The sequence below is a fragment of the Oncorhynchus keta genome, chromosome 16 (assembly GCF_023373465.1).
Source record: "Oncorhynchus keta strain PuntledgeMale-10-30-2019 chromosome 16, Oket_V2, whole genome shotgun sequence".
NCBI classification, from domain to species: domain Eukaryota; kingdom Metazoa; phylum Chordata; class Actinopteri; order Salmoniformes; family Salmonidae; genus Oncorhynchus; species Oncorhynchus keta.
Window position 1 is genome coordinate 17,218,431 of NC_068436.1, and position 16,373 is coordinate 17,234,803.

Below are 16,373 nucleotides of genomic sequence, written 5' to 3' on the forward strand. Positions count from 1 at the left end.
ACTGTAAGGTTACAAGATTGAATCCCCGAGCTGACAAGGTAAAAATCTGTCGTTCTGCCACTGAACGAGGCAGTTAACCCCCCGTTCCTAGGCCGTCATTGAAAATAAGAATGTGTTCTTTAACTGACTTGCCTAGTTAAATAAATATTAAATAAAAAGGTGTAAAAAAATAAAACAAATTGGCCAAATCGGTGTCCAAAAATACCGATTTCCGATTGTTATGAAAACTTGAAATCGGCCCTAATTAATCGGCCATTCCGATTAATCGGTCAACCTCTAATCTCGATGTGTGCTTGTGTCTGTGTGTGTCTGTGTGTCTCTGTGTGGTTGCACGCTTTTGGTGTCTCTTACTGGCTTTCTCCTTGAGCAGCTGGACCTGCTGTTTGAGGTAGTCTATGATGTGGTCGGCCTCGGCTGCCCGCTGTTCCAGCCTCATCACGGAGGGAGTGTGACCCGACATCTTGACCAGGGGTAGGGAGCGTGTTACTAGGAACCTAGAACCAGAAAACAAAAGCTACCAGTGAGAAAGAACCACAGGTATTTACAGTACAAGACACACTTGAAACAGAGACATTCTGGAATTTGGGAAAGCAACCCCAACACAAGGCACAATGAGAAATAGAGAATGAGAAATATAATTGTGGCAATCCACCTATCAGTTAAATGGAAAAGTATGTTCTAAGAATTATATTTCTGTGCTACAGTACAGCACAGACCTTTAAAACATGAGGGATGTAATATATACGCTCATATCATCAGGGAACCTGGGAAGTTGGAAGCATCCCAAAGACAAGACAAGCACAAGAGAATCCCAGGTTGCTGCTACAGCACACAGGCATGTTAGCTCATAATAATAGAGCATGTGGGACATCTGCCTGGCATATTCAAGAGGCTGGCTTCCTTCCACAAGCAATGCAGAGATAATCAAATCTCATTTTATTTGTCACATTCGCCGAATACAACAAGTGTAGACTTTATTGTGCAATGCTTACTAACCCTTTCCAACAATGCAGTTCAAAAGTAGGAAAATTAACAAATGGATAAAAAGAAATTAGTAACACAATAAAATAATGAGGAGATGCACACACACACACGCACCACACACACACACACACACACACACACACACACACACACACACACACACACACACACACACACACACACACACACACACACACACGCGCACACACACACACACACACACACACACACAACCGAGTAGTTGGGGTGATTGATTGAGGAAATATTTTCCTGTAGGTTTGGTTAGGGGATTGATTGAGGTAATATGTACATGTAGGTTTGGTTAGGGGATTGATTGAGGTAATATGTACATGTCGGTTTGGTTAGGGGATTGATTGAGGTAATATGTACATGTAGGTTTGGTTATGGGATTGATTGAGGTAATATGTACATGTAGGTTTGTTATGGGATTGATTGAAGTACAAGGTACATGTAGGTTTGTTATGGGATTGATTGAAGTACAAGGTACATGTAGGTTTGTTATGGGATTGATTGAAGTACAAGGTACATGTAGGTTTGTTATGGGATTGATTGAAGTACAAGGTACATGTAGGTTTGTTATGGGATTGATTGAAGTACAAGGTACATGTAGGTTTGGTTAGGGGATTGATTAATATGTACATGTAGGTTTTGTTAGGTAATTGATAATATGTACATAGGTTTTTAAGGTTGTAGGGATTGATTGAGGTACATGTAGGTAATATGTACATGTCGGTTTGGTTAGGGATTGATTGAAATATGTACATGTAGGTTTGGTTAGGGGATTGATTGTACAAGGTTTGGTTAATTGATTGTACATGTAGGTTTGGTTAGGGGATTGATTGAGGTAATATGTACATGTCGGTTTGGTTAGGGGATTGATTGAAGTTAAGAGGTAATATGTACATGTCGGTTTGGTTAGGGGATTGATTGAGGTAATATGTACATGATTTGGTTAGGGGATTGATTGAAGTAATATGTACATATCGGTTTAAGGTACATGTCGGTTTGGTTAAAAGTAAGTACATGTAGGTTTGTTATGGGATTGATTGAAGTACAAGGTACATGTAGGTAGGGGGTGAAAAGCTGAAAGATAATAATCAGGGGATAGAATGTTGATAGCCATAAAAATAAGTCAATAAATTAGCTTATCCCTTCTTTTCCCCCTCCCTCGATCATTCCCCCTCTCTGGCAATTTGGAAGGAGGGAGCTGTTTCTTCTCAGTGCAGAGTCTGGAAACCAAAAAATTGTCTCGACAAGCTCCAGGTCAACTCGGTCAAACCAAATTATTCAATGACACAGCAAAAAAAGCTAAACCATATGACAATAAATGAAATAAACTGTTTTTTCTTTTTACATGTATTTTTTTTTCTCTTTTTGTTCTTTGCTCAGTTTTTTTCCTTACAGGCACAAATGGGAAAATCACATTGTAGACATCATCGGCGACGTGTGTGTTTGGTTTTAGGGATACTTTTAAAGTTCAAAAGGGAACAAACAATTGCCTCGTGCCACTCAACCAAAATGCAGCTGGACGAGGGCTTTTAGAGCTTTTCTTGTAATGTGTAATGTGCCTTGGACATGTACAGGCTTTGGCAATCCTCTCCCATTGACAAAGGAAAGGAAAAGAGAGGGAGTTTTACAAGGGCTCAGGCGAAAAAGGAGGAGAAGAAAACCTCCAACACATAGGCCTAGTACAGGGTGGCGCTGGAAAACAACAGCTGGAGCGAGATGAGAACAAAACAAAAAAAAGTCAGGGATGAGGAAATTAGAAACACAAAAAGAGCTGGAGTTGATAATATAGGGGATCAAAGAAGTTTGTTTGCTCGAAGGCTCGGAATCGATTTAACTGGGCTCCGTGGTGGAAGATTTTACGAGCGCCACTATAGGGCTGTTTTCATTTGTAGAACTCCTGAAAATGAGCCCCGGGGCTGGGGCGGTGGGGCCTTGCCGAGCCACCTCTGACAGCACCCCAGGCCTGGCCTCCAGGCAGAAACAAGGAGTCCCCCAGGGGTCAGTATCCCTACCGCGGACATTGGACAACACTGCAGAGCAGATAGCTTAACAGAGGAGTTGATCATAACTGGCTCTGGATGTCATTCAATTCACAAGGCTGCACAAGGTTGGAACTAAAACTGCTTTGAGAGTAATTTTCCATCTCATCGTTTTTTTCTGCACCTAGCAAATTTCAGGCCCCCGCAGCGAAAATTTGAACGTTGCGAAAATTGTGTGAAACTTCCGGCGCGCGTTTACTGTGAACACTGAGGTGGTACCCACTTTAAGTTACAGTTTTAGCAGTCCGAGGTGAGCTGCACGCGGGCACATTGGTTGAGAGGATAAAACATAACAATCATCACTTCCAACTCAAAGTCTATACAAGTCTAGACCTGGCTCCAAAACCACTTCTACTCTGCAACTGAAACATTGAACACTCCACTAACTGCGGTTGTTAGGACACCAGTATCGTGATACTCAGCGGTATCATGGCAAAGAAACAGAAGAGGAAGCGGATTGAATTTCCTGTGGAAAACAGTCCTAATGTTGATAACAAGCAGCGTGATGTTGTCACCCAGAATCATGTTTCTTTTCCAGCCTGGAGCACACCATATTTGACATACAGTAGTTTTTTAAATTAAAGGACCACAGAGTAAGTCTGCTTTGTGTTTTCCTTGTTGCCATGGAGAATCAGGTATTTTAGTATCACTACCAGTAATAGTGTCACTAGCAGTAATATCCTAGTATTGGGAGGGTGGGATGGAGAGCGAAACCAAAGAGGACTAGGGGAGATTGGTACTCACGTGACAGACAGATAGCAGCTGTCAAATCATATCCCTTTCCTGACGGCATCTACTATATGACTGGTGTCCTATTAATATCAAATGTTATTTGTCACATGCTTTGTAAACAGGTGTAGACTAACAGCGAAATGCTTACTTACTGGCCCTTCCCAACAATGTAGAGAGAAAAAAAATAGAAATAATAGAAAAAAAATAATATACAATGAGAAATGATAACTTGGCTATATGCACAGGGTACCAGTACCCGAGACGATGTGCAGGGGTACGAGGTAGTTGAGGTAGATATGTACATATAGGTAGGGATAAAGTAACTAGGCAACAAGATAGATAATAAACAGTAACAGCAGCATTTGTGATGAATCAAAAAGGGTCAATGCAGATAGTTAAATAGTTTACCAAACTGGACTAACTATTTAGACGTTTTATGGCTTGGGGGTAGAACCTCTTCCGGGTCATGTTGGTCCCAGACTTGGTGCATCGGTACCGCTTTCCGTGCAGTTTCAGAGAGAACAGTCTATGTAGGCATTTGAATGTCAAGGAGCAACAACCAATCTATACTAATCAAATAGCCAACGCTCGGGAGTCTTGACTAACTTAACTTCAGAAGACAGAATGATGAATAACCAGCTGACCAATATAATATAGCCTAGTCTGATATTAAACTCTACCTTGTTCCAGTTCTCTATAGGAAGGTCTAAGAGATGAAATGCCAAAGAAATGTTTGACTCATCCCGAAAGTTTGTTTTTCTTTTCACCTCATTTAGGGGTACATGGACAACACAATGGACACAAGACCATCTTCAAGGAATAACCCATGCGTTGGATGATTGGCCTTGTACAAGTAGGAGCTAGCTCTGTTTTCCCAGTTGGGTGATAGAGCTAGCTCCTACTTGTACTAGCTCTGGTTTCCCAGTTGGGTGATAGGCCTAGTACAAGTAGGAGCTAGCTCTGTTTTCCCAGTTGGGTGATAGGCCTTGTACAAGTAGGAGCTAGCTCTGTTTTCCCAGTTGGGTGATAGGCCTAGTACAAGTAGAAGCTAGCTCTGTTTTCCCAGTTGGGTGATAGGCCTAGTACAAGTAGGAGCTAGCTCTGTTTTCCCAGTTGGGTGATAGGCCTAGTACAAGTAGAAGCTAGCTCTGTTTTCCCAGTTGGGTGATAGGCCTAGTACAAGTAGAAGCTAGCTCTGTTTTCCCAGTTGGGTGATAGGCCTAGTACAAGTAGAAGCTAGCTCTGGTTTCCCAGTTGGGTGATAGGCCTAGTACAAGTAGAAGCTAGCTCTGGTTTCCCAGTTGGGTAGGCCTAGTACAAGTAGGAGCTAGCTCTGTTTTCCCAGTTGATAGGCCTAGTACAAGTAGGAGCTAGCTCTGTTTTCCCAGTTGGGTGATAGGCCTTGTACAAGTAGGAGCTAGCTCTGTTTTCCCAGTTGGGTGATAGGCCTAGTACAAGTAGAAGCTAGCTCTGTTTTCCCAGTTGGGTGATAGGCCTTGTACAAGTAGAAGCTAGCTCTGTTTTCCCAGTTGGGTGATAGGCCTAGTACAAGTAGAAGCTAGCTCTGTTTTCCCAGTTGGGTGATAGGCCTTGTACAAGTAGAAGCTAGCTCTGTTTTCCCAGTTGGGTGATAGGCCTTGTACAAGTAGAAGCTTGCTCTGTTTTCCCAGTTGGGTGATAGGCCTTGTACAAGTAGAAGCTAGCTCTGTTTTCCCAGTTGGGTGATAGGCCTTGTACAAGTAGGAGCTCTAAGTTTTGTACAAGTAGAAGCTAGCTCTGTTTTCCCAGTTGGGTGATAGGCCTTGTACAAGTAGAAGCTAGCTCTGTTTTCCCAGTTGGGTGATAGGCCTTGTACAAGTAGAAGCTAGCTCTGTTTTCCCAGTTGGGTGATAGGCCTTGTACAAGTAGAAGCTTGCTCTGTTTTCCCAGTTGGGTGATAAGCCTTGTACAAGTAGAAGCTAGCTCTGTTTTCCCAGTTGGGTGATAGGCCTTGTACAAGTAGAAGCTAGCTCTGTTTTCCCAGTTGGGTGATAGGCCTTGTACAAGTAGAAGCTAGCTCTGTTTTCCCAGTTGGGTGATAAGCCTTGTACAAGTAGAAGTTAGCTCTGTTTTTTTACAGTTGGGTGATTAGTACAAGTAGAAGTTAGCTCTGTTTTCCCAGTTGGGTGATAGAGCTAGCTCCCACACTTGTACTAGGCAGTTTTTCCAGTTGGGTGATAGGCCTAGTACAAGTAGAAGTTAGCTCTGTTTTCCCAGTTGGGTGATAGAGCTTGTACAAGTGTAGCTAGCTCTGTTTTCCCAGTTGGGTGATAGGCCTTGTACAAGTAGAAGCTGCTCTGTTTTCCCAGTTGGGTGATAAGCCTAGTAGAAGTTAGCTCTGTTTTCCCAGTTGGGTGATAGGCCTTGTACAAGTAGGAGCTAGCTCTGTTTTCCCAGTTGGGTGATAGGCCTTGTACAAGTAGTTGAGCTAGCTCTGTTTTCCCAGTTGGGTGATAGGCCTTCTCTGTTTTCCCAGTTGGGTGATAAGCCTAAGTAGGAGGGTAATAGGCCTAGTACTAGCTCTGTTTTCCCAGTTGGGTGATAGGCCTTAGTACAAGTAGAAGCTAGCTCTGTTTTCCCAGTTGGGTGATAGGCCTTGTACAAGTAGTTGGGTGAGCTAGCTCTGTTTTTTTCCCAGTTGGGATGATAGGCCTAGTTGGGTGATAGAGCTAGCTCCTACTTGTACAAGTTTTCCCAGTTGGGTGATAGAGCTAGCTCCTACTTGTACTAGGCAGTGTTTTCCCAGTTGGGTGAAGAGCTAGCTCCTACTTGTACTAGGCAGTGTTTTACCAGTTGGGTGATAGAGCTAGCTCCTAACTCTTGGGTGATAGAGCTAGCTCCTACTTGTTTTCCCAGTTGGGTGATAGGCCTACTTGTACAGGCAGTGTTTTCCCAGTTGGGTGAAGAGCTAGCTAGTACTCTGTTTTCCCAGTTGGGTGATAGAGCAGTTGTTTTACCAGTTGGGTGATAGGCTAGCTCCTACTTGTACTAAGTGTTTTCCCAGTTGGGTGAGAACTAGGCAGTGTTTTACCAGTTGGGTGATAGAGCTAGCTCTGTTTTCCAGTCCTAATACTGTTTTCCCAGTTGGGTGATAGGCCTCTGTTTTCCCAGTATAGGCAAGTAGAAGCTAGCTCTGTTTTCCCAGTTGGGTGATAGGCCTAGTACAAGTAGGAGCTAGCTCTGTTTTCCCAGTTGATAGGCCTAGTACAAGTAGGAGCTAGCTCTGTTTTCCCAGTTGGGTGAAGGCCTTGTACAAGTAGGAGCTAGCTCTGTTTTCCCAGTTGGGTGATAGGCCTAGTACAAAAAAAGCTAGGTTTTCCCAGTCTGTTTTCCCAGTTGGGTGATAGGCCTTGTACAAGTAGGAGCTAGCTTTGTTTTCCCAGTTGGGTGATAGGCCTAGTACAAGTAGGAGCTAGCTCTGTTTTCCCAGTTGGGTGATAGGCTTGTACAAGTAGGAGCTTTGTTTTCCCAGTTGGGTGATAGGCCTTGTACAAGTAGAAGCTAGCTCTGTTTTCCCAGTTGGGTGATAAGCCTTGTACAAGTAGAAGCTAGCTCTGTTTTCCCAGTTGGGTGATAGGCCTTGTACAAGTAGAAGCTAGCTCTGTTTTCCCAGTTGGGTGATAAGCCTTGTACAAGTAGAAGCTAGTTCTGTTTTCCCAGTTGGGTGATAGGCCTTGTACAAGTAGAAGTTAGCTCTGTTTTCCCAGTTGGGTGATAGGCCTAACAAGTAGAAGCTAGCTCTGTTTTCCCAGTTGGGTGATAGGCCTTGTACAAGTAGAGCTAGCTCTGTTTTCCCAGTTGGGTGATAGGCCTTGTACTGTTTTGTTTTCCCAGTTGGGTGATAGGCTAGCTCTGTTTTCCCAGTTGGGTGATAGGCCTTGTACAAGTAGGAGCTAGCTCTGTTTTCCCAGTTGGGTGATAGGCCTTGTACAAGTAGAAGCTAGTTCTGTTTTCCCAGTTGGGTGATAAGCCTTGTACAAGTAGAAGTTAGCTCTGTTTTCCCAGTTGGGTGATAGGCCTAGTACAAGTAGTAGTTGGGTGATAGAGCTAGCTCCTAGTACTCCAGTTGGGTTTTCCTAGTACAAGGTTGGGTGATAGAGCTAGCTCCTACTTGTACTAGCTCTGTTTTCCCAGTTGGGTGATAGAGCTAGCTCCTACTTGTACTAGCTCTGTTTTCCCAGTTGGGTGATAGAGCTAGCTCTGTTTTCCCAGTTGGGTGATAGGCCTTGTACAAGTAGGAGCTAGCTCTGTTTTCCCAGTTGGGTGATAAGCCTTGTACAAGTAGAAGCTAGCTCTGGTTTCCCAGTTGGGTGATAAGCCTTGTACAAGTAGAAGCTAGCTCTGGTTTCCCAGTTGGGTGATAAGCCTTGTACAAGTAGAAGCTAGCTCTGGTTTCCCAGTTGGGTGATAGGCCTTGTACAAGTAGAAGCTAGCTCTGGTTTCCCAGTTGGGTGATAAGCCTTGTACAAGTAGAAGTTAGCTCTGTTTTCCCAGTTGGGTGATAGGCCTAAACAAGTAGAAGTTAGCTCTGTTTTCCCAGTTGGGTGATAGAGCTAGCTCCTACTTGTACTAGGCAGTGTTTTACCAGTTGGGCAGTGTTCTACCCAGTTGGGTGATAGGCCTAGTCTGTACTAGCTCTGTTTTCCCAGTTGGGTGATAGAGCTAGCTCCTACTTGTACTAGCTCTGTTTTCCCAGTTGGGTGATAGAGCTAGCTCTAGTACAGCTCTGTTTTCCCAGTTGGGTGATAGAGCTAGCTCCTACTTTTCAGTGTTTTCCAGTTGGGTGATAGAGCTAGCTCCTACTTGTACTAGGCAGTGTTTTACCAGTTGGGTGATAGAGCTAGCTCCTACTTGTACTAGGCAGTGTTTTCCCAGTTGGGTGATAGAGCTAGCTCCTACTTGTACTAGGCAGTGTTTTCCCAGTTGGGTGATAGAGCTAGCTCCTACTTGTACTAGGCAGTGTTTTCCCAGTTGGGTGATAGAGCTAGCTCCTACTTGTACTTTCCCAGTTGGGTGATAGAGCTAGCTCCTACTTGTACTAGGCAGTGTTTTACCAGTTGGGTGATAGAGCTAGCTCCTACTTGTACTAGGCAGTGTTTTACCAGTTGGGTGATAGAGCTAGCTCCTACTTGTACTAGGCAGTGTTTTACCAGTTGGGTGATAGAGCTAGCTCCTACTTGTACTAGGCAGTGTTTTACCAGTTGGGTGATAGAGCTAGCTCCTACTTGTACTAGGCAGTGTTTTCCCAGTTGGGTGATAGAGCTAGCTCCTAGTACTAGCAGCTCCTACTTGTACCAGTTGGGTGATAGAGCTAGCTCCTACTTGTACTAGGCAGTGTTTTCCCAGTTGGGTGATAGAGCTAGCTCCTACTTGTACTAGGCAGTGTTTTACCAGTTGGGTGATAGAGCACTAGGCAGTGTTTTCCCAGTTGGGTGATAGAGCTAGCTCCTACTTGTACTAGGCAGTGTTTTACCAGTTGGGTGATAGAGCTAGCTCCTACTTGTACTAGGCAGTGTTTTACCAGTTGGGTGATAGAGCTAGCTCCTACTTGTACTAGGCAGTGTTTTCCCAGTTGGGTGATAGAGCTAGCTCCTACTTGTACTAGGCAGTGTTTTACCAGTTGGGTGATAGAGCTAGCTCCTACTTGTACTAGGCAGTGTTTTACCAGTTGGGTGATAGAGCTAGCTCCTACTTGTACTAGGCAGTGTTTTACCAGTTGGGTGATAGAGCTAGCTCCTACTTGTACTAGGCAGTGTTTTCCCAGTTGGGTGATAGAGCTAGCTCCTACTTGTACTAGGCAGTGTTTTCCCAGTTGGGTGATAGAGCTAGCTCCTACTTGTACTAGGCAGTGTTTTCCCAGTTGGGTGATAGAGCTAGCTCCTACTTGTACTAGGCAGTGTTTTCCCAGTTGGGTGATAGAGCTAGCTCCTACTTGTACTAGGCAGTGTTTTACCAGTTGGGTGATAGAGCTAGCTCCTACTTGTACTAGGCAGTGTTTTACCAGTTGGGTGATAGAGCTAGCTCCTACTTGTACTAGGCAGTGTTTTACCAGTTGGTTGATAGAGCTAGCTCCTACTTGTACTAGGCAGTGTTTTACCAGTTGGTTGATAGAGCTAGCTCCTACTTGTACTAGGCAGTGTTTTACCAGTTGGGTGATAGAGCTAGCTCCTACTTGTACTAGGCAGTGTTTTCCCAGTTGGGTGATAGAGCTAGCTCCTACTTGTACTAGGCAGTGTTTTCCCAGTTGGGTGATAGAGCTAGCTCCTACTTGTACTAGGCAGTGTTTTCCCAGTTGGGTGATAGAGCTAGCTCCTACTTGTACTAGGCAGTGTTTTCCCAGTTGGGTGATAGAGCTAGCTCCTACTTGTACTAGGCAGTGTTTTACCAGTTGGGTGATAGAGCTAGCTCCTACTTGTACTAGGCAGTGTTTTACCAGTTGGGTGATAGAGCTAGCTCCTACTTGTACTAGGCAGTGTTTTACCAGTTGGTTGATAGAGCTAGCTCCTACTTGTACTAGGGTGTTTTCCCAGTTGGGTGATAGAGCTAGCTCCTACTTGTACTAGGCAGTGTTTTTCCAGTTGGGTGATAGAGCTTGTAAACTTGTACTAGGCAGTGTTTTCCCAGTTGGGTGATAGAGCTAGCTCCTACTTGTACTAGGCAGTGTTTTCCCAGTTGGGTGATAGAGCTAGCTCCTACTTGTACTAGGCAGTGTTTTACCAGTTGGTTGATAGTGAGAAAAGCATAATAAGCAAGAGAGCAACCTCAAAGTATGTGTACCCTTTCATCTGTCTTTGGGGAACAGTGACAACAGAAGTACTAAGGCATTATGTGGTAGTAGAAGTAAGCCTAGGTCCTCCTCCATTTAGCTGTTTTCCTTCCTTCACCACCCATCCCGGTTTGGTGGCGGTGAACACCCATCAGGGCATGACCTAGTGTAGCAGCCTCACTTAATTAAGGGTGCGTTTGTAAATTCACTCTGGAGCGGCAGAGAGAGCCTGGGCGGTCGTAAATTCAGAGTGTTGTCAGATTGTCCGTTGGTAAATTTGTCATTATCAAGTGCTCAAGACGCTCGAACCAGAGCGCTTGCATTTCAGAGCAGAGTGTCCAGAGTGAATTTACAAACGCAGCCGTTAGTCTCCACTGTGAGGGGTGTGTGTAGATGAGATGAAACACCAGGCTGTCTGCGAGGCAATGAGAACAGTGTGGACCACAGCAGGCCAGCAGAGATCTGAACACTTTAAAAGGGACCAAGGCTTTTCTTATGAGGACATACATCAGGTGCAGCTTTCAACTGTGGCTTGGCCTTTCCATCACTCTCTCACGGGCTGGCTTTCTTGCGGTCATAATGTCATCACTCAATAGGCATTGGCTTTGAAAGACGTGGATGGGGTCGAAAGAGTCAGTCACAGCACCAGTTGGCTGTGTTGCCCAATAGAGGCATAGTATAACCCGTCACTTACTGAATGGGAGCTGGATTTTTAGCAATAACACAACCAATAGGTTTATTGTTTGTCCAAAGTGTTTTGGGCATTTCAAGTCCATTGATGCACCTGATGCGTCAATCTAAGTAACATAAGAAAAAAATTTTAAAGCCCCATCAAAGTCTGTCAGTTTAAGCTAGAGCTATCAGGGTGGCGTCTCCATCCACCGCATCCGTTCATGTCAGCCTTCCGCATCTGTGGTGGAAGGTGGCAGACCTACAGCAGTGTTTGTCACAAACCTTATTCCTTACGATTTACTTTTTGGACTTTATTTTTTTACATTCATGAATGTGTTATTCAATGCGTTTCTATGGGCTATTGTGGTAAAGTTCAAATTCAATATTTATCAGATCATTTAAAAATATTTTTCCAGATACCTAAAGTCGTCCTAAAATTAAAAAACAAACAGCTGAATGAAACATGGTATGACTTTCTTAAAACAATTCCATGTTAACTTATTACAACGGCTTAGACTTTAATGGAAATAACTGATGCACTGCATGGTCTACTTCTGGGACTGATATTCACATATATAATGATGGGAGCACTTGCAGTAAAATGTTTCTGACTGCTCTCTGAACAGATCAATCACTTGATGGATTATAATGATTTGGGACAATAATGGGGTTGTTTTTGACAGAAACCAGTGCTTTGCATGACATTCTCCATTTAAAAAAAAATGTTGTGGTTCTGTCCAAGACAGTTCTGGCTGGGACTAGGGACATTCTTATTACTTACATGCCTTCACAGCCTCTACTGTACTTTGACATTTGGTGAGCCTATTTTTTGTAACTAGGTAGTTCTGTTCATTTATGTTTGAAAATACAGTTGCTGACAAGGGTAACTAGCTTTGGGACACAACATCGGGAGACTGTATTGGGGTGTGTTCATTAAATTCACTCTGGAGTGCCAGAATTTTGTAAATTCAGATTGCCCATACGTAAATTCAGAGAGTTTCACTCTCGGAGCGTTCAGATCGCACACTGGACGATCTGGCCGAGGAGTAGGGTTGATCTGACCGTACCGTCCATAACTGATGTTGGTGAACACAAGGAAAACTACTGGGGAATATCCAACTATAGCCGGATTTCCTGTCAACAAAAACACATGTATAATCTCTAGGAACTCTACTTACCAGACGTAAAGTGAAATGTGTCCCTCGCTATCAAATGTACATTTGAGTCCAACTTTTGCCCAAACCGCAACATATTCCTGCTGTGTAAGACAGCATGACGTGCGTGGTCTAATGGCAGCCCGCTGTCAAACTTCACAAGAATTTGGTGTGATTTTGACAACAAAAAAATATTCTGACATGTATTTCATAGCAAGGTCCACATTTCACTTTATGTCTGGTAAATGAAGTTCCTAGAAATTATACATATGCTTTTTTTTTTTGACAGGAAACGTGTGCACATGCCGGCTAACGTTAGTTATATAGTTGTATCTGTGGTGAAATAACAGTATTGACGTTAGCTAGCTCAGTTTAGCAATAGGGGTTGGCATCGTTCTAACTCTAAAATATCAATAATTCAGAAATAACTGGCCGATTTGAAAAATATACTAAAGATCAGAAATAAACATGCATTCAACTTACATCAAACTGTGACCGTCTGCCTGTGACCGACACGTTTCGAATACCCACAGCTGTTCGAGAAAAGACCCACGTAGCCCCATGCGCAGTGTCACTGGTCTGCATACCATCTGGCTATTCGGGCCTTCTAGCATGCAATCTCTATCCATATGATTACACATTTGATATATGCGCCGCAGTTGCACAGTTTATACCATGAGGATTTTTTTTGGGATAACTTGCTATTGCCTGCGTAACCAGTAAATGTATACATTATTTGACATTCAGAAGCAATTAGTAAATTACATTTCGAGCTAATACAAAATAAGAACATAGCGAGAATCGTACTACGAATGTTTGGTTATTTTTGTAAAAACATTGTTTATGAGATTTGATCAGGCATAGAAAATAAAGACATGCAGATAAAGTAAGATACCTGTTATATCCTTTGGTTTGTCAAAATTAACACTAAGCAATAGATACATTTAACCAAAAGCTACTAACACCGGTAGATTGGTAAGCAAGGTCGCAATGTTTACAAATCATTTTGACAAGCTGAGCTTCGTCGCTGAAAATCGACGTAATCGGTCACGTTATCTCTCAGCTGCTCATAGCATCCCGTGAAAAAGAAGATTATGCAAAATAAAATACAAATAAAATCTACGGTCAGAATTTTTGGGATATGAGGACAGACGTTCACTAAACGTAAGTGTTCATTCAAATTTCGAAAAGTCGTTGCAGTTTTATTCATTCAAAGTTTTCAGCATACTGCGTCCCTTATTGTACAAGCTAACTGCAGCACTGTCGCTAGTTTTCGATTTAGTTAGCTGCCTGTATCCACTTCTACTGTATACAAACCGGTTATATGCCTCCCTAAATACACTATTAGGTAATGCTTGTACAAGATGACAAAGTAAATTAAGTGGATATGAAATTGTGTGGTAACCATTCTTTTGTGTTATCTGAATTTTTTTCTGCGTTTAAAAGCTGTGATATAACTTGTATTTTAGCTACATGGCACCTGTTGTATTTAGATATAGTTTCAAATTAAAATGAGTGTTTGTAAACATGAATAAACTGTTGATCATTTGTCTCTGTGTTTTCCATAGGGTGTGTGGAGCTGTCAACTGTCTGAAGTGGACACTGGAGCAGTGAGCAGTCATGAGGCCACTGAGAGACGCCCAGCTAGGGGCCTTCACCTTCTTTGCCTCGGCTCTCCCCCACGATGTGTGCGGGAGCAACGGCCTCCCCCTCACCCCCAACTCCATCAAGATCCTAGGCCGCTTCCAGCTGCTCAAGACCATTTCCCACCCCAGGCTCTGCCAGTACGTAGACATCTCCAGAGGGAAGCATGGTAGGACTACGCATCTCTGTCTGTTTGTCAATGGGTATTTTGGGTACTATTCTTGATACAGTGAAAATACATCACCCCCTCAACCTACCTTCCTTGGAGTAAAAGTGATCTGAATGCACAGAATACACAAATGGTAAAGCACTGATATAGCACTTAAATAGGCCTACCTGGAATGGTGAAAGATCCAATCAAATTTTAATGTGAGTGTAGATGTTAAGGCGGTGTAAACACACCAGCCAGCTGGTCTGCGCATGCTCTGAGGACGCGGCTTGGAATGCCGTCTGGGCCAGCAGCCTTGCGAGGGTTAACACGTTTAAATGTTTTACTCACGTCAACCACAGAGAAGGGGGGGGCAGTCCTTGTTAGCGGGATGTGACGGTGGCACTATATTATCCTCAAAGCGGGCAAAGAAGGTGTTTAGTTTGTCTGGAAGCTTGACGTCGGTGTCCGTATCGTGGCTGGTTTTCTTTTTGTATTCCATGATTTCCTGTAGACCCTGCCATATGTGTCTCGTGTCTGAGCCATTGAATTGTGATTCCACTTTGTCCCTGTTCCAGCATTTCACTTGTTTGATTTCCTTGCGGAGGGAATAACTAAAACTATATTCAGCCATATTCCCACACCTCTTTCCATGGTTAAATGTGATGGTTCGCGAGTTCAGTTTTGCGACAATGCCGCCATCCAGCCACGGTTTCTGGTTAGGGTAGGTTTTAATAGTCACAGTGGGTACAACATCTCCAATGCACTTCTTTATAAACTCACTCACAGAGTCAGCGTATAGATCGATGTTGTTCTCTGAGGCTGACCGGAACATATCCCAGTCCACGTAATCAAAACAGTCCTGGAGCGTGGCTTCTGATTGGTCAGACCTGCGTTGAATGGTTCTAGTCACTGGTACATCCTGTTTGAGTTTCTTCCTATAAAACGGAAGGAGAAAGATGGCGTCGTGGTTGGATTTGCTGAAGGAAGAAAGGGAGGGCAGGTGACGGCTTTGTCTGCATCGCTGAAGTTAGAGTAGCAGTGATCGAGTGTATTACCCCTGCGCGTAGTGCAATCAATATGCTGATAGAATTTAGGTAGCGTTGATCTCAAATATAAAATCCCCAGCTACAATAAATTCAGGATTAGGGTTGCAAAGGGTCTGAAACTTAATGGGAAATTTCCAGAATTTTTCTTGAGATTTTCCATGGGAAGTTGAGCCCGGGAATTTTGGGAATTTTCCTTAAATCATCAAAAAAGTTAGCTTATAACAGTGAACATTTTTTGTGGGATACACACGTCAATTCTAGTTCTTGTGGCATATTTTGGTTAAACTATCCCCGATTCAATAGAATTCAATGCAACCCTCTGCATGCACAGTGCATTCTTTCATCACATGTACAGCTGATTCTCAAGATCTTGCACACTAATGAGATGCTATTGAGCCCACACTACTACACTGTCTGAGCCAAGGACTACATGCTTTCTGGTGAGTTTTGATTACAATACTCGGTTGGGTAAATATATTTTATATGACAAACATCACTTTTTGTTAACTACTAAATAGTAGCCTACAGCAAAGTGTGTTTAAATAATTTCTAACTTGTTAACAATTTCTGCTAGTTAGTTTTTGCTACCATGTGGGGTTTAGCTTGCTTGAGCCTCCTAACTGAGGAGTGTTAATTCACCTGTTTCCATTAAAGCTGTGTAAATTTGCATATAATGTGCCAAATCAAATGTGAAGAATGCAACAAAGATGCAGAAGTGCTTAAAGTTCCCTCAGCGCACACAAGAAGCAACCTCTGACAAAAGTCCCTCTACTTCTATTTGAGGTTGAAATGATGAATCAGACACCTTATCGATAGCAACAGCTCATGGTCCTCCTGGAATCAGAAGTGTTTTTGACTCAATGGAGGAACGTAGTCAGAGAAATGCTGATGAATGTCTTACTCAAGCTGTGTATGCAACTGCTTCACCTCTGATGTTTACAGGCAATGTGTATTGGAAGAGATTTCTGAATGTTCTTTGCCCAGCATACACCCCTCCAACCAGACATGCTTTATCTACTCATTTTCTGGATGCAGAGTTCAACAGAGTTCAAGTGAAGGTCAAGCAAATTGTAGAGAAAGCGGACTGTATTGCAATCATCTCTGATGGGTGGTCGA

General features: G+C 43.3%; 2 protein-coding genes across 3 annotated transcripts in view; one reads left to right on the forward strand and one right to left on the reverse strand.

Moving 5' to 3' along the window:
* Nucleotides 1–13,446, reverse strand: part of aimp1a (aminoacyl tRNA synthetase complex interacting multifunctional protein 1a) — a 30,371-nt gene extending 16,925 nt beyond the window's left edge. Inside the window, exons 1-2 of one of the 2 annotated variants that reach the window (XM_052464860.1) lie at nt 13,312–13,446; nt 352–494 (exon numbers count right to left, since the gene is read on the reverse strand). In XM_052464860.1, the coding sequence (XP_052320820.1) occupies nt 352–460 (109 nt within the window). In that variant the 5' untranslated portion in view covers nt 461–494; nt 13,312–13,446. Of the gene's footprint in view, nt 1–351; nt 495–12,899; nt 13,038–13,311 lie in introns of those variants that run through there. The other variant, XM_052464859.1, reaches the window with a different exon arrangement.
* Nucleotides 13,442–16,373, forward strand: part of tbck (TBC1 domain containing kinase) — a 67,557-nt gene continuing 64,625 nt past the window's right edge. Inside the window, 2 exon segments of the mRNA XM_052464864.1 lie at nt 13,442–13,580; nt 13,985–14,229. Of these exon segments, the coding sequence (XP_052320824.1) occupies nt 14,037–14,229 (193 nt within the window). The 5' untranslated portion in view covers nt 13,442–13,580; nt 13,985–14,036.